This window comes from Meleagris gallopavo, chromosome 5 (assembly GCF_905368555.1).
Source record: "Meleagris gallopavo chromosome 5, MGAL_WU_HG_1.1, whole genome shotgun sequence".
Lineage (NCBI taxonomy): Eukaryota > Metazoa > Chordata > Aves > Galliformes > Phasianidae > Meleagris > Meleagris gallopavo.
Genome location: NC_139408.1, coordinates 40,515,763 through 40,533,793, shown reverse-complemented (window position 1 = coordinate 40,533,793; position 18,031 = coordinate 40,515,763). Strand labels below are relative to the sequence as shown.

At 36.1% G+C, this 18,031-nt stretch overlaps 1 protein-coding gene across 1 annotated transcript in view; it reads left to right on the top strand.

Annotated features, from left to right (window-relative positions):
• GTF2A1 (general transcription factor IIA subunit 1) overlaps window positions 1-18,031 on the top strand; it is a 25,660-nt gene extending 7,629 nt beyond the window's left edge. The window contains exons 3-9 of the mRNA XM_085225442.1: window positions 161-368; window positions 2,812-2,876; window positions 4,860-4,935; window positions 8,198-8,331; window positions 9,202-9,522; window positions 11,935-12,024; window positions 13,456-18,031. Coding sequence (XP_085081568.1) covers window positions 161-368; window positions 2,812-2,876; window positions 4,860-4,935; window positions 8,198-8,331; window positions 9,202-9,522; window positions 11,935-12,024; window positions 13,456-13,563 — 1,002 coding nt within the window. The 3' untranslated portion in view covers window positions 13,564-18,031. The remainder of the gene's footprint in view (window positions 1-160; window positions 369-2,811; window positions 2,877-4,859; window positions 4,936-8,197; window positions 8,332-9,201; window positions 9,523-11,934; window positions 12,025-13,455) is intronic.

Here is an 18,031-nt window from a genome sequence, read left to right as displayed (position 1 = left end):
AGTTTTCTCCTCGGTCTGTATTTGCCCAGGGGCTTTTTGGCTAAATAGACTGCATAAGATAAATAGTGAAAACAAATATAATTTTTTAGTACTGGCTGTATTTTTACAGATCCTGTAAAGTAAAAATCTTCAGAGATTTCTCTTTCCTTTCTCAAACTAGCTGTGGGAGAACAAGCTGATGCAGTCCAAGGCTGTAGATGGCTTCCATTCAGAAGAGCAGCAACTTCTGTTGCAGGTGCAACAGCAGCAGCAGCAACAGCAGCAACAACAGCATCATCACCACCACCATCACACACAACCTCAGCCACAGCAGACTGTGCAGCAGCAGACTCAGCCACAACAGGTTCTTATTCCAGCATCTCAGCAAGGTCAGGCTTACACTCTAACCTCTCTGGTGAAAGATTCAAATTAGACCAACTCCTTACTTAGCATATTCTAGATTTATGGGAAGAATGTTGATTTTGCAGGTAACCTTAGGTCTTGATGTGAAACTTTGCCCCTACTTGACTATATAATGGATCAAGCGAGCTGTTTAGATGAAAAAGTATCTTGATGTTTCTTTTAGTCTTGAATATGCTTAAGATTTTGAAAAAGATGAATTCTTTCTGCGTCACTTATTTTTTCATAATACATGACTTTCAGATTGTGACAAAAATCCATGAATTGCTTTTTGATTTCAAGACAATATACATCAGCAGTTGACAATTTATTCAGGAGTTGGTAATGCCACTAAGAGCAAATAAAGTTTAAAAACAAAAGAGTTCATTAAGCAAAAATGGTTGCTAGGATATGAAAAACACTCAAAATACATATAGGATATGTTTTTCATATTAGAACAGGTTTTCAGTGAAAAGCATAATGGCTGTTTTTCTTGCAGCTTTAGCAGTTTGCACAGTGGAAGTTCAAGATACACTTTGGTTAGCTGTAAGAGTAGTATTTCTTGTAGTAATTGTTTTACATGTTCTCAATGAAACATGTAGGAAAACATTTTCAAATTTCAATTGCAGAATTGTAAATACTACTAGATTTCACTGCTTGCTTACTGCATGAAAAAATCTCATGGAATGTTTGAGTTATCGTATGCTATTACATTCATTGCATAAAAATATTTATCTGTGATACTCAATCAGGGACTTCAATTTTTATTTCATAAATTTTTTATTTTTATTTCATAGATCAGAGCCTGTGTTGACATAAGCACAAGAGGAAACTATAACTGATTTTCTTCTCCCTCCCCCAAAAAGTTTATGTTTAAAACAGAGGGGAGCTAGTGTGAAAGGAACCTGTTATTGGTCTTTGGTTTTTTTTTCTTATTTTACTTTATTTTTCTTTTTTTTTCTTCTGGATATAAATCAGTTGCGACTTGGAATAAAATTTGTTTTGGTATTTAAGACCTCTAAAAACAAGCATCTTGAAATGAGCTAGTTACAGTTGGCAGACTCTGCAGATGTTTTTACTTGGACCTCTAGTGGTTGCTTAGATGAATAGCTATGACTCTGTTGACCACTACTAATATGGAAATCCCTATCCCCTGATTCTGTCTTAGAATCATAGAATAGCCTGGGTTCAAAAGGACCACAGTGATCATCTAGTTTCAACCGCCCACTATGTGCAGGGTTGCCAATCATTAGACCAGGCTGCCCAGAGCTGCATCCAGCCTGGCCTTGAATGATCCTGAATACAGTAATATATTTTAAACTGATTTATTGTTGCCCTGCACTGTGGCTTAAGACCAAATGACAGTGAGGAAGATAAATGAACTTGGATATCAAATCACTTCAGTCACAGGTACTTCCAGTTTTACTAATTGCATGACTTCCCTTTTCCATGGGGGAGGTGATGTAGTGTAAGAATTGGGTGAGTTGGTGTAGTATGTCTTTTCATGGGTTGGTGCAGCCACAGAGTGAAATTGGGACAACAGTAAGTGGTTCCTGCCATGTGGTGTGTGATTCTGGCATGTGGTCATGATTTTGTGAAAGTTGGAGAGATGACTTTGGTTCTTGGTACAGAACTGTGGGGCTTCTCTCCCCACAATTGAATCTTTCAAGAAGAGTTGTACTTCATTGTCCTTTGTTACAGAATTGGATTGAGAATACTATGTTGATGATTAGTTCATATTGCTTTGACATGTTCTAATTTCCTGTCAGTGGTTTTGGAGATTTTTGGACACTTTTTTGTGATCAACAGATTACTCACATAGCTTAGCTGTCTATTTCCTTTGTCACACCAAAACAATTCTGAGGCACGTGGTTGATAATATTTCATCTGCTGCGCTAAAAAGTCAGTGAAGATCACAAGTTTAACAGCTATGCTAAGAAGATCTAACTGAAGCTAACTGCTGTGTCCTGTTAACTTGCTCTTTCTCTTGCAACAGTCCTCATAATATTTTTTGGTTTTGTGTGTATGTGTTTTCTTTTGGTAGTTTTTTTGAGAGTTGATCACTAGTAGTTGATGTTTTGTTTCAGATTCAACTCTGATGCTGAATCAAGTCAGCAAGTTTATTAAAAAAAAATACTGTAATAGCTTTCAGAAATACGTTTTAAATTTTACTTTACATAGGGTCAGATTAGATAATTGAAGCCATTGAAGTAAAATCTGTAAAAGGTGGAATAGCCATACTGCATCTCAGAGCTGCTGTTGTATATTGTCTTGACAGTAAAACTTGTAAGATCGAAGATGGCTCAGTAGCTGTTTTTACTGTGAAGATCAGCTGATATTTGTGTGATGTTTTTTCAGAGTTATTTTGGTTTGGATATTATTTTTGTCAGACTGTGTAATATTCATGAAGTGCTGTATTTTTCTGGTTTATAGCACCTCAGCAGCAGGTTATTGTGCCAGATTCCAAGCTGATACCACACATGAATGCATCGGGCATGGTAAGAAAAGCTGAGGCTTGTACATCTATATATCTATATGCTGTCATTATATAAGTTGTTTTGACTGAATAGTGAACACAAATCTGGTATTAGTCACCAGATGCTTAAAAGCAGGAAACGATAAAACTGTCTGTCTGCTTTCTGAGTTCTGCTGCTGAAATGACAATCTAGAAGTAACCAAGGACTTAGTTTTAGTAACAAAGCTTAGGGCTTACCTGGATCCTCTGCTTTAAGTGGATGGTTGGACTGGATTGTCTCGGAGGTCTTTTCCAACCTTGATGATTATATGATCCTATGATTCCAAGAGTGGTAAGCCTAAACTTTATTTAAATTGGAAATTGGAGTACTCTTGGTGTAAATCTGCATGATGTACTTGTTGCATACTAATGCAACACTATTAAATGACACAAACGTTGTATTTGCTAGATACAGGAAACAGCATCAACTGTTCTGAAGTCTAGGCTTATAGCAAATGAGAGTTTATTTAGTAATTCAGATCCACTTTTTCTGGTCATGTTATTTAGATTCATTAATTTATAGGAGAATATATAGCAGCCTGGTCATTTATCCATTTCTCAGTTTTTATCTCAAGAGGCTCATTTTGGTTGGTTGTTTTTATTTTTAAATGCCCTGGTTTAATAAAATAAATACATACAGATATACTTTGTTCTTGAAAACAACAGCTAATAATAATTAAGCATATTAAAACTAGAATTTATTACATTTTTACAGCTTCTCTGGGAAAAACATGTGAAGCAATGTTTCATGATTAGTCAAGGCATTGGTAACTTGCGTAACCTTCAGTCCTCCATTACCTGCTGACGTTATTATAGAAAAGAATCTGAACTTCATTACTCAAATAGAAACATGTACTCAGAAGCTGAGAGCGTGCTAATATTTAGCTTTTCTTAAAGCATTTTACGACTATTTCAATGTAATTTGTAACTTCTGTAGAACAACAATTAAACATTTTTTTTTCTCTTATTTAGTTAAATCTTGTTGATGGATATTGCAAAAATGAGGTTGTGAGGATTTTAAAACTCAGGTGCTGTCAAAATACGAAAACTGTAAACTGCAGAAGACTGCTATTCAATAAATATTCTTTTATAGAACTAAGTCGGAATACTTACGTGTTTCTAATAAGCTTTTAAGTTGGTATTAAATAATGTATCTGACCTTGAATGTCTTGGAGAACTGACTAATGAGAATTTATTTATATGCCTTTGGATATGTGAATGCAGAAAACCACTTTTAAGTTTTGCTTGTTTTTCTGTTATTTTGGAAGTGGTATTACTACTATATGGATCAGTCAGTAAAGGGAGATCATACTTCTTATAATCTGGATTTTATGTACTCTACCCAGTGATGAAATTTAAATCCTTTCAGTAGCAGAGGGTAATTTCTCATGGTTCTTCTGTGGTGAGGAAAGGGAGGATTTTCAAAAGATAACTGCAGTTAGACACTTGAAGTAGAAAAACCTCTGGAGTAATCCATCTCCCTATATGAGTCAAGGACTTAATGCAGATTTTTGTGTTTGGAACTATGTGAATTGCATTAAAATTTAATTTCCATAAGATAGAATCATTACCCATTGAGAGTTCTTGGATTTCTCTTCTAACCAGCTGTCTTGAGAGGAAAAAATAAGTCATTCTGTGAGCAATCAGTATGCTGTGTGCATATATTCACTTGAAAGAATTGTGTTATTTGGAACTTGAAATGTAGATCATTTGTAGAATGAAGAAAAGTGCAAAACTGATTGCTGCTCCTTGTGAAAACAAGACAAGTGAACATGATCACTGCTTAAGTACCTTATTTTCAGATTTGTAGACTCATGTCTTTAGCCGCTTTGGAAATGTAAAACTGCCACTTAAGCTATGTGGTATTCTTTATTAGTAGGTCAGGAGAGGTACATATTTTCAGGCAGTATGTTGTACACGAAACACTGGCAGTAACACTTATTAAAAAGCTTTTCTTATATTTCAGAGTGCTGCAGCCACTGCAGCTACACTGGCTCTCCCTGCTGGTGTTACTCCTGTTCAGCAGATACTTACAAATTCAGGTAACTGTCTTAACACTGAGGTCATGTGGTGGTTTTGTGGGTGCTTGCTGGGAGGGAGAAATTGTGGATTTTACTTGCTGTCATATATTGTTCATATTATCAAAATCAGGGAATCTTCTCTGGACTCTTGGACTGTTGCTCACCAGTCTTATGAACCTAACAGATTCTGTGCGAGTCTTCCCTGCTTTTTAGACGTGTGCATGAAGACAGACATTGCTGTCACTTCCCTTTGCATATTTCTGAGTACTGTGAGGCATGATATGAACCGTATTGACAAGCAGGTGACAAAAGTGCAGGATAGTTTCATCTGTAACTGCAGATCAGATGTGCCTTAACGATTGTAGTTCCCGCTGTGCTCATACAATGGAACTCCTAATTTTGTTGGCAATGCCAGTTTTATTTTAGATTTATCACATATATATACTGTTACACTTTATTCTTAGAATATAATATAATTGTGACTTTCATGAACAGCTTCATTAGCAGATGCTTTATTTGAGGCCATTCCCTCTAGTCCTGTCACTAGTTACACAAGATAAGAGGCTGATCCTACCTCACTTAAAACCTCCTTTCAGGTAATCCTAGAGAACAATAAGGTCTCACCAAGCATTCCCAGTTCCCTCAGCCACTCCTCATAAGGCCTGTGCTTCAGACCCCTCACCAGCTTCATTGCCTTTCTCTGACTGTGCGCCAGGGCCTCAATGTCTTTCTTGTAGTGGAAAGCCCACAACTGAACAGAGCACTCAAGGTGCAGCCTCACCAGTGCTGAGTACAGAGGGGCGATCACTTCCCTGCTCCTGCTGGTAACACTATTTCTGGTAGAAGCTATGGTGCCATTGGCATTCTTGGCCTCCTGGGCACACTGCTGGCTCCTGTTAAGCTAAGTGTTGACTAACACCCCCAGATCCGTTTCTTAATGCAGTCTTCCAGCCACTGTGCCTCAAACCTGTAGCATTGCCTGAGGTAGTAAAGAAAGATCTGAGAAAGTTTGTTTCCTAGAATCAGTTGCTTTTCTTCCCAGAGTAATTCACTTAGTCTGCTCAGAATCGTCTGGGACTTAACCTCCCTGCTTTATGCATTTGAATGTTTAATGGGTACATGGTGGAAATGAAATTTAAACGTGTAGCTGTTCTAGAAATCTAAGATCTTCTAATTCCTAAGGAAGAACATCTGTGCTTTAGAAAAGTATTATATTGTTACTTCTATTATACTTACTGTTTTCTTTTACAGTTGCAAATGTTTGTAGTATGTTGTCTTTAAGGAGGGGGTAGGATAGCCTGCAGAACTGTATTTCCTTCCTTCTTTCAGATTTACTTACCTGTTAAAGAGACTTTTGTAGTTTGATAGGAGAACAGAAAATAAAATCAATCTTTAGGGAAATATTTAAAGTTAAGGATTGTCTAATTTCATTTTTTCTCCTTCATTTGAATAGAAATGTAAAGAGTATGTTGGAATATATCTTAGCTCCCCCTTTTCAGAGTTGGAGGCCAGCTGTACAGGCATGCAAGCCTTCAACACATTTTGTGAAGAATAGGTATGAAATAATAAAGCTATAGGTTAGTTAAAGAAATAGAGATCAGAATATAGATATTGTGGAGAAAGGAAGGAGAAATAGATAATGAATATAAGAGTAGACTTTACAGAAAGACAGCTACATATTAAATTTGTAAAGACAGTTACGTACAGAAGGATTTCCCTTAATGTGGTTATCAAAGGGACAAAAGTCCCAGAAGGGGGGATGCCATCTGGCTAGATCTTGGAAATGCCACAGCATTGGATAAAACTAAAGCGATGTGACTACCTGTGCTTCTTGTTTTGGTATGTATCCATGTGGATATTGTGTACCTTGACTTCAGAAAGGCTTTTAACGTGTTCTCCTGTAACGTCCTCGTAGTTAAGCTTTGGAAGTGGGAGATAGATAGGTGCACCGTGAGGTGAATTGAGAACTGGCTGACTGGAAGAGCTCAGAGGATTGTGGTCAGTGATGTAGGGTCTATCTGCAACCCTGTAGTTTGCAGTGTTCCCCAGAGGTTGGTACTGGCCTAGTACAGCATCATCGTCAGTGACTTGGATGAAGGGATAGAGTGCACCCTCAGCAAGTTTGCTGATAATAATACAAAGCTGGGGGGAGTGGCTGACACCAGAAGGTTGTGCTGCTATTCAGTGAGATCTGGAGAGGCTGAGGAATTGGGTGGAAAGGAATATTAGGAGATTCAACGAGGGCAAGTGCAGAGTCCTACACCTGGGGAGGAGTAACAACACACACCAGTGAAGGGTAAGGGCTGGCTATCTGGAAATGATCTCTGCTGAGATCATGAGAGGGACCTGGGTGTCTGTTGGACAACAGGTTGACCATGAGCCAGCAGATATCAGTGGTATTCTGGGGTGCAATAAAAAGTGTGGACAGCTGCTCAAGGGGAGGGTGTTCTTCCCCTCTACTCTATCATGGTGAAGCCACATCTAGAGTACTGTGTCCAGTTCTGGGGCTTTTCAGTTCAAGAAAGGGAACTTGTGTAGAGAGTCTAGCAGAGAGCCACAAAGGTGATGAGGGGCCTTGAGCATCTCTCATATGAGGAAAGGCTGAGTAATCTGCAGCTGTTCAGCCCGGAGAAGAGAAGACTGAGAGGGGAATCTTATCAATTCTTAAAAGTAACTAATGGGTAGGAGTGAAGTGGATGATGCCAGACTCTTTTCAGTGGTGCTCAGCAACAGGAAAAGGGTTGATGGGCACCGACTGGGATGCAGTTCAATTTGAGTATGAAAAAATCTTTGTTTTATGTGAGGGTGACAGGGCACTGGAACAAGCTGCCTAGAGAGGTTGTGGAATCTCCTTCTCTGCAGATATTCAAAATCTGCCTGGACGCTTTCCTGTGCAACCTACTTTAGCAGGGACGATTGGACTAGTTGATCTCCAGAGGTCCTTTCCAACCCCTACAATTCTGTGATTCATTTGTACTCTGCCTGTATAGTTTATCTTAGAAAACATGAGGCATGTTTGGAAGTAGGAACTAATATTTGAAATACTGTCTTGCTTTAGAGATTTAGTCTTGGTTTGCATACTTCACAATGATAAACAGCCTTATTAATGCTTCCTTTCTGGCACAGCTGCTGTAGCACGGTATCTTTTCATGGGTGAAAACAGAATACAATGCTCTTTAATTGTTATCAGTGTTCTTTCAGGAAACGGCTTTCTAAACTAAGGTAGTTTTAAATGGAGATATCTGTTCTTTGATTAATTTGGTGTTTGTTTATTTTACTGCAGGCCAGATCCTCCAAGTAGTTAGAACTGCAAATGGAGCTCAGTATATCATTCAGCCACAGCAGCCAGTTGTTCTACAGCAGCAGGTCATACCACAAATGCAGCCTGGTGGCGTACAGGCACCTGTTATACAGCAGGTAAAGAAAATAAATTAATACGTACACTTGAAAGTAAAAACCTGATAGTAATTATTAAGTGGGCTTGCATTTTTTGCTGTCAAATTTAAACATTATACAGAGATGGAAGTAGTATATTTAAAAAAGGATTGTGTTAAGGATGTTTTCAAAGATGAAATATTTTGGAATATTGTTTCAAATGTCGTTTTTATTCTTGCAAGATTCAGACTAGCATTGGTTTAAAACTGCATTTGTATGGGTCCAGTGACAATTACATTACTTGCACAATTTTAGTCACTATGTATTTAGTCACAAATGTATTGATCGGTTAAATGATTTTGTGTTGCAGAGCATGTAGAGGAAAATGCCTTTAAGCAAACCCAAACAAATAAACAAAAACCCAAACCGTAAAAACAACCCTGCACCAAACCTGAACATTTCATTACTGAACACAGTATGTTTTTTTGTCAGGGTTTTTGTTCAGTTACAGGGTCAACTGTGCATCCAGATTGTGTAGGCATTGAATTTATTATTGTGTCACAGTTCTGCAGCTTAGACATGAATAACGATCTGTAGCGAATTTCAGGTTAAGTGTTCTGTAAAGAAATTTTAAAAATAATCTCCTATTTGAGTTTAAACGTTATTGCACTGTGCTTGGAATTTGAGTGCCGAAAAGTACCAAGTAATTATAGAAGTTACGCTATTGAAGATTTAATTACCTGTCTGATATAGATGGAGTATCTATATTTCTTTATCTATGTTTCTCTAAGTAGTTGAAGTCAGATTGGTGTGCTGTCACAGGGTTATCACTAGATATAAGTCCACCACAGCATATGCTTCGTTGTCTTCTGGTAGTTTGGTGTGTTACCAACCACTATACTATTCCATCAGGTTTTGGCTCCAATTCCTGGAGGGATTCCCCAGCAGACAGGAGTGATTATTCAGCCTCAGCAGATCCTTTTTACAGGAAATAAAACTCAAGTTATACCTACAACAGTGGCTGCCCCTACACCAGCTCAAGCACAGATTCCTGCAGCTGGTCAGCAGCAGCCACAGCAACAACAGGCACAACCACAAGCACCACTTGTTCTCCAAGTTGATGGAGCAGGAGACACATCATCTGAAGAAGAAGAAGATGAGGAAGAAGACTATGATGATGATGAAGAGGAGGACAAAGAAAAAGATGGAGGTGAAGATGGCCAGGTTGAAGAGGTAAAATTAACATCATTTCAGAAGATTGCAGAATGCCTGTATTTCATTTTGAATTTTTTCACCACAGTACTTAAAGGAATACTGTAATCCTCAGAGCATGTTACCTTTCCATAATCTTGAAAATATCAGTGCTATCTGTGCATTGTAGTTTCTTTATATCCCATACTGATGTGGTGGAAACTGTGTATTATCAAAGCACCTTGAAATGCAACTGGTGTGGCAAGGGATAACAGAAAAAAACTGTTAATTATGATGAGTGCCTTTTTAAAGACTTCAGTATTATTTTTGATGGTATGGAAAGGTCAGCCCTGATATTATGAATTCTTCATAAGCAAATGGAAATAATCAACTCCATTTGGGACAGAGTGTATTCCAAAACCAGGTGGTAGGAGGAATGACAAAAGGTGAGTGTATTTCTAATACACTGAGAGAACAAATAGGTGTGGTGGTGTGGCCTGCATCTTACTCACTGGTAGGTTGCCTTATATCATACTTGAAGGGGCCTGAGAATGAAATTCGATTATAAAACATTTTTAGGAACACATCTGACCTTGATATAGTTAAGTCTGGAGTTAGGATTAGGAGCAAATGTTCTTAGTGACTTGCTTAATAATACTGTGTGTTTAGTTTAGATTTTCCATTTACTTGGTTTTGGACTTCAGTGGTTCTAACTGAGTTTTGTTCTGTTGCACCAAAAAACATCAGAGAAAAAGCTAATAAGCTAAAAGTAGTTTTATTTCAGTTTCTGACAGGAAACTTTGTAGTCCCTAAGTCTATCTGTAAGATGCATTTTGAACTGTTGAATCACTTACACAGTTCTCTGCAGATTTTTCTAGTTATCTTAAGATTTCATTTAAAATCCCAGTATGAGGAGCATTTGTAGCATTTCACCATCTGTATCACCCATGCATTATATATGCTGGTAAAACCTAAAATTTTTGTCAAGGAGTTAAAAACTGGATTTTCTGTAATACATCTACAGTTGTGTCAAACAATATTTTTCTGTTAGAAGTTTTGTCCACAACACCCTTTCCATTATACTGATGGGTACCGATGTCAGTCTTGGATATGTTAGTAGCTGCTTTAGTAAGTATGGGTCATCATGCTTCAATATTGTATTCTTTAGTGTAGATTTTTTTTAGTATGCTAAGGCTTCATTATCAGTATGCCAGAGACTTCCCCGTGACTTTTGCTTCTAGCATTCATCAGCAGGTAGATAATGAGTTGAGTAATTCTTTAAAACTTAATTATAACAATAATTGATATCAGGAACTCTGGCACACCTTTTTCTTCTCTCACTTCCATTTTCATAGTATAGCTTATACTTTTTGAGGCAGGTGGCAGGTGGGAAGATAATGATTAAGCAGAAGGTCTAAGAAAAAACATTTTGCATTTATTAGTAGTTGTTTTAAGCTTTTGAAGTACTTGCTGTTTAGATGAGGTAGAGAAAGAAGAAGGAAAAAGGAAACTTGCAGAAGCATTCTCACCATATTGCATAGAATGCAGTACATCAGAATTCTATTTTGACAAACACTAGAGGTTAGCTGCTTGAAGAAAGGAGTGAGAATGATTTAGAAGAGGTATCCAATTTAGATATGAGATTTAAGACAATCCTCTTAAGTGCAAGTGGGAAGGTCATGCAGGGAAGGAGAAATGAGACTTGCAGTTCAATAGCGCTTGTTAATACCCTTGTGGCATCATTTTGTAATCTTGCAAGACATGCACAGGTCTAAAGAAATAGTAAAGAGTAGAGGAAATAACACAACTTGGAAGACTTCTGAGGAGGAAAGGCCACTTGTAGAAAGACAAAAAGTTGAAAATTATTTTTAAGGAAAAATACTTGTATCTGGAGAAGTTATTTTTACCTATCTCTGCATCATCTTGAAATATCTTTTTTCCTCCTCTGCAAACTTCCTGCTTGTGTTGAGATCTGTTTCCATTTGTAGTACATAAGACAAAGATAAGTAAGTCTTGGAATTTCTATTTTAATGGAATGTAGAGAGAGATGTGAATAATGTTTTATTTGCATTGCTTAGATGCTTTAGAAAAAAAGAAAATACACATAAGTTTTTGTGAAGAGACATTGCAAGTGCTAGAATTTTTAGAATAAAAGAATGAAAGTGATTATGGTGTGTCGCGATTTCATGTGATGTGATGATGAAAGACTGCTGTGCTCATAATCTGTCCTGAACATTGAAATTGGACACTGAAATTGGTAAGGACATCCCCCTTGTATCATGGATGGCAGAAAGGAGGTGTATATGAGCCCTCTGCTGGAAAGCTGAATACTTTGCACCTCCAATGCTTATGTAGGTCTGTGCCAACAGACTGTAGCCTGATCTGGAATGAAAAATCTAAATAACTGCTGTAACTTTACTAAACATTGCAACTTTTGCCACATATTTCTTTCAGGAGCCTCTTAACAGTGAAGATGATGTGAGTGATGAGGAAGGACAAGAACTGTTTGATACAGAAAATGTTGTTGTGTGTCAGTATGATAAGGTAAAATATAAAACGCGTGCAAGCAATCTAATTTCTCTTATTCCTTCAAGACATAATTTTTAAGTGATGAAGTATCCTTTTGTGACTGTGTAGAACAGGTAGATGTGTAGAGGTTATAATGTGAATGTTAATGCAAGAACTACCTGTCATTTATATGAAAGGTGGGGTTTTTGTCTGTTTGATACTTTTTAGCTAGACTTGGAGGTATTGAGTAAAGCCTAGAAAAATTTGGTTGAATTTTTTTCTTCATCATACCTATCTGTGATCTTTAACAAAAGGTCAGTCATCTGTGTCTGGAGAAGTGAACTATCATAAGTAAGCTTTGTAGTTTACTGTAGCCATAAATTAAAGTAGTAGCCATCAAGGTTTAGACTTAGTAGAAAATTACTTACTGATCACTAAAAATTCCTCTTTTTGATAACTATAGTTTTCAGAGGAGAGTGTTCTTTCTGTGCTATTCATTTTTTTTATTATTTTCAGAAAAGGCAATGTGGAATGCTTTTGCTTATTTTGCTTTAAGTTCTACTGAACTCTCCAGTCTTCTCTTGAGTTACTACTTTATTTCTGTATGTTTGCCCCAAAATACTTGGGTCTATGTGCATTCATCCCCATCTGGAGATCTTACTTTTCTCACCTGACACTTAAGATAGAACACGAATGTAAATCATATAAAATGACTTACCATTGAGAACAAATTATAGAATATAAGATTAACAGATATATGCATTATCAGCTATGCCATCTTATGCATTTTTTTTAACATAGAGATTTTCAGACTGAAGTCTTTTAAACAATCCATTTGCCTTTCAACCAGTTCTTAATATCCCAAATCCTAGCATCAAACTCTAATAATTTAGGTAGAAAGTTAAATACATTTACTGTCTATCTGTATATGAAGTAGTCAAACTAGTTTGCAGGTAGAACGGAATTTAGATAGCACAAGCAAAGAATAAACTTAGTGTTGGACTCCTTCAGGGCTAAGTTTAAAACATCAGTCTTTGTTTCAGTGTTTGAAATAGAAATATCTGTCTTTCAAGTGGAGTTTCATGGTGTGTTGTAATCAAAATAATTTATTAAAGCAGTAGAAGTTGATATATATTTCTCATGTTTCCTTTCCAACCATCTCTAAAAACTTTTAAATGCTTTTTATTTTACAATGTCTTTGAATTTGCATGGTTTCTTGACAGTTCCTGTGAGATTTTTTAATCTGGTTTGAAAAATATATCTGAAACTGCTAGATCTATCATTAGGATTTGTTCTCTATGGCTAAATGCAGAATTGATTTTCATTATGTTTATTGTAATTTGGTAATGTATGTTTAATTGTTATTTTCGTTTTTCTTGCTGATGTAATTTATTATGTAGTTTACTTTATGCATTACTGCCTATTTCTGATGCAGAGTAAGACTTGAACTTTTTTCCCTATTTTTAGATCCATAGAAGTAAAAACAAATGGAAATTTCATCTCAAGGATGGCATCATGAATCTTAATGGAAGAGATTATGTATTTTCCAAAGCCATTGGGGATGCAGAATGGTGAAGTTTTTAAGACAAACAAAACAAAAACTCCCTGTAAAAGGAAAAAATGTTCAAAAGCAGGAAAGGTTGAGACTTGGACATATTCTCCAACCAAAATGTGTTTCTGCACATGAAGCATAAACAAAAGTATTGGAACAAAGGTAAAATGTGGCAACAAAGACACTACTTCAGATGAGCAAGCCATGGACTGTAGCAGCTATAGCATTGTCTGGGAGCTGGTTTTGTGTGTTAGGAATACCTTAATTATCAATTCTACATACAGGTACCTACAGCTGGTATTTAGCATGTAAGGCTTTGTTCCCCCCCCCCTCCCCTTCTTCCCATGGTTTAAGATTTTAAAATACTTCCAATGATTGAAGGAACTCTTCCCTGTGATAGATTATTAATCTGAAAATGCTTATTGTGTGTACAAATCTTTGCTTTGAACACTTCCTTTTGGTAGTGAGGATGGTCAGAATGTTACTTCGACTGTGTGCAAGCTTTGTACAGAAGGGTGAGAATTAAGGTGTTAAATTTTAAATAACTTGTATAGGGAAAATATTTTTAATTCTGATATGCTCATTAATTATAATATCTATTTGTGGTTTTCAGTTCAGTTCCCCGTAAGCAAGTTGTTGTTCCTAGCAGTTATAAAATGTTAAAATGATCATTTATATTTCAAAGTTATTTTAATTTCATATAAGTGATACTTTTCATTTAGGACTGTTTTTTTTTTTTGTTGTTTTGTTTTGTTTTTTTTTAAATACTAAGCACCTGTAGCTCTGGGCTCCCCCTGCCCCCAAAGTCAGACTGCTTAACTTTTTAATTATATTCTTGCTGTATGGTGGTGGTTTCAGCATCGTTGAATTGAAACAAATAATATAGCTTCCACTGACTTTTTCAAAGGCTTTTTGGAGGGCTTCTGAATCAAATGTGTAGGTAATCACACAACAGATGCATTCCTTCACCTACTTACTACATCCGTAGTACAGACATCCACTAAATTTTTAATATAGAAAGTAACTTTAAAACTATTAAAATCCTGGCTGCAGCTCTCTTAATCAAAGATGTGCTTTACTAAGAAGTGTAGCCATAAGTTATGTGTAGTAGTTAATCTCTTTGAAGTTTCCAGGTGGCATGTAATTTCATGAGGAGAGCTGCACAGCTTTGAGAACACAATTTTTTTTTTAAAGTGTCTGTAGACTGACTTGTTAACAGAAAATTATAGTTAGATCTTGTGTAGCCACTTTCTCATATGCCTTTTCAAGAGGTGTGGTTTTGTGTTAATTTTTCTTTCAAGCAACAAGGTTGTTTCCCTCTGCTTCCCCTTCTCTCCTGAGAACTGAACATTTTTCTTCACACATTGGGTATTCTTGCAAATTCTGCTTTCAGAAATGCAGTTACTTTTGAATGAGGAGGGGAAATGGGCATTATACCTGAGAAACTGTTGAGGAGAGAATGTCCACATGGCTCACCATTTCAAATACTTTTCTTTACCTGAGTCCTTGGAAAGGCAATGAGAAGAGCACAGCAGACATTATTTTAGTTACCTTGAGAAAGACTTGCGGAAGCAGACAGTTGACCCATAAGTTCTGCCCTTTTTCTGTCACTCTAGAGAATGAAACTTACTAAGCATTATTTAATGAAGTCACAGGTATATTTTAGCAGTATATAAGCACTGCCCTAATTTTCATTCTCTCTGATTTACTTGCCTTCAAGTGTATTCTTAGTTTCAGTAGTATTCTAAAAAACAAACAAAATACTCCAAAATACTCCTCCAAAGAGGGTTTCTTTACTGTGATTTTGTATGTCTGTGCTCTCGTTGATAAAGAATAAATCTGCCTCTAAGTCATGCCTCGAGCCATATGATTGTTGTAAGCTATTTACATACATAAGCTTTATGAAAAGTTAATTGTGTTTTTTTTCTAATTCATTCTTCTGTGATGTCATTATTTAGAGTACATTTTTGGCTCGGGGTGTCAAGGTCTCAGACTGATTGGTGTTTGTTTTCTTCTGAACAAAGCAGATATTTTAGTTATTATTATTTGTACCACTGTTGACACTTCTATGTACAAGTGAGATGAAGTCAATATTGTACCCATTAATTCCTTCCTTCTCCTTTTCCAAATCTATTACCAGTGAGTCTTAAGTAGTGGACTTAAGAAAAACTCCCTTAACAGCACAACTAAACCAACAAAAGGAAAAAATCCCTTTAGCTATAGATTCCTGATGAGACTATTGGAACCCAGATTACTTGGACAACACTTGGTTTTCATATGTCTTAGAATTTTTTTTTCCCACATGCATACTAGAAGCTACACAGCCTTTTTATTTATTTTTAAGGGATAGCAGAATTTTAAAGGTAACTCAAGTTTAGGCTGTTCTGAAGGATGTCTGAGGCTATCTGAACTTGCATTCTTTTGCAAGCTAATTGTATGATATGCTTTTCAAATAAGTTTTGTTACTTTCAAATACAAGTACCTGTGAAGTTTTCTGTAAGCCAGTCAAACACAAATATACCAAACTGTGCTCTTATTTCTACATCAAGTGTTCCTTTTTTAAATCAAAAAGCATGTTTTAATTTTATTTTATTGTAGCAGCTTGCTGTAAGAATGTAGTTTGCTTAATTTTACTATTGTACTTGAACTTTAATCATGGTTTTAACAATGTAACTGAACAGACCATTTCACTAGGTTCCACAGAAACCATTCCTTCAGAGGGCAAGGGATTCCCATGTTCATAGTTCATAAATGATTTTTTTTTCCCTTGGAAATAGTTTTTAATGCTGTTTTATTTTTGTTTATTTTTTTTTTAAATAGTTCAGTATTACAGAAACAAATAATGATTTCAAGAGGACTTATTTAAAATTTGCACAGATAATGGAGCACCTTTTAATGACAGAAAAAATGGGGAAAGAAACTTCATAATTGTAACCGTGATGACTGATGGAAACTTGCAGAGCAACAGGGCAAAATTGGTACTCTTATGCTTTTTTGGTTTGTAGAATGCCTGTTTTGCCAGTATGACAGATTTTTTTTTTCTGTTGGTTTCCTGAAAGAGTAAATTTCCTGTAGTGCTTCAATCATAAAAGCAACTTTTTTGCTCTAATTCTGTTGGGTTCTAGTGTGTGCAATCATTTAAAAACATCTAAGTTGAAAACATGTTCAAATATGTTTTCTTTTAAAGAAATAATAGAAAATTTAGTCACATAAGGAACTTTATATTGGACTATTTAAATAAAATATGATTTTATCCCCCCTGAGTTGCTGGTTAGTGACAAGATTTCTTTGAGGCTTTGTTCTCCTTGTTCCTACATTGGAATTACAAGTTGCATTTGAATTTCATTCAGCTTCCTTAATGCAATTTAAAGTAGCAATTGTGGTCTGAGTTATTTCCAAGATTATGATACCTGATTCTGTAGCACAGTTTCTAGAAAAGAGTAAAGAACATGTTGTCATGTAATAGAATTTTTTACAAATGGTTTTCTATTTCTGCTGCAGAATAGAAGTGCTAATGTAAATTTCACTGAGTCTGTGAAAATAATTCCACCATTTGACAGTTAGCAGTAATTATGTCACCATAAAGCTTTGCCAGGGAAAAAATTCTCAATTCCAATGAAGCAGTTGGAGACCTTGTTAAGTAAAGTGCATTTTGATTCAGTCTCCTCAGTTTTTTTTAAAACAAAAACAAACAGAAAAATCCTTTTAAAACAAAATGGTCAAAAATTCTTCCCAAAGCAAAAGCTTCCCATCATGCAATAAGATGTTCAGGAGGTGAAGAGTAATCTTAGGATAATGCACACTGATATTGGGCTGCTTTCACAGCACCGTGGGGTTTGTTGCGTGCCACCCCCTTCCCTGCTCCACACACAACTGAAATCAGAATTATTTTCAGACTTTGAGAGAGAGTAATGACTATAAAAGATGAAGAAACTTGCACATCATTTTGTATTGATGTCTAGCATTTAAAGTCTTGTTTTCCCATTGCTGTGATTGGTTGGGAAATGTGTAAAAAACAGTCCATTGGTTTCCCTGTTGTTTACTTTTTTTAGGGAGTTCATGCAATGTGTCTTTTAATTATTATTTGGCGGATTTGACATTGTGGAACAAAAGGAGGTTTTTTAACAGGATGAACTACCTTGAGTTAGCTAAATGTACAGTCATTCAATGAGACATGTTCCAGAGTGCATAGGGTACCAATAGAATATGGAGTGGGGGAATATCCTTTTTTGCTGTTCTGAGCTACTATTGTCAACTGCTGTTGTACATATACTGTTATGTGTAAGGGGGTAAATATATTTATTATGTTTGTAAAATTCATTCTGTACAATTGCAGATCAAGGTTGCTCCTCTGTGATATACAGGATATTATGTTTCAAAGGCCATGCTTGGAATACAATTAGAGAACTTAGTATTTTGATGTACTAAGACCTATTTTAAGTTTAATATTTTGCCTTTGCAAAAACTTTAATTAAAGATGTTATTTAAAAA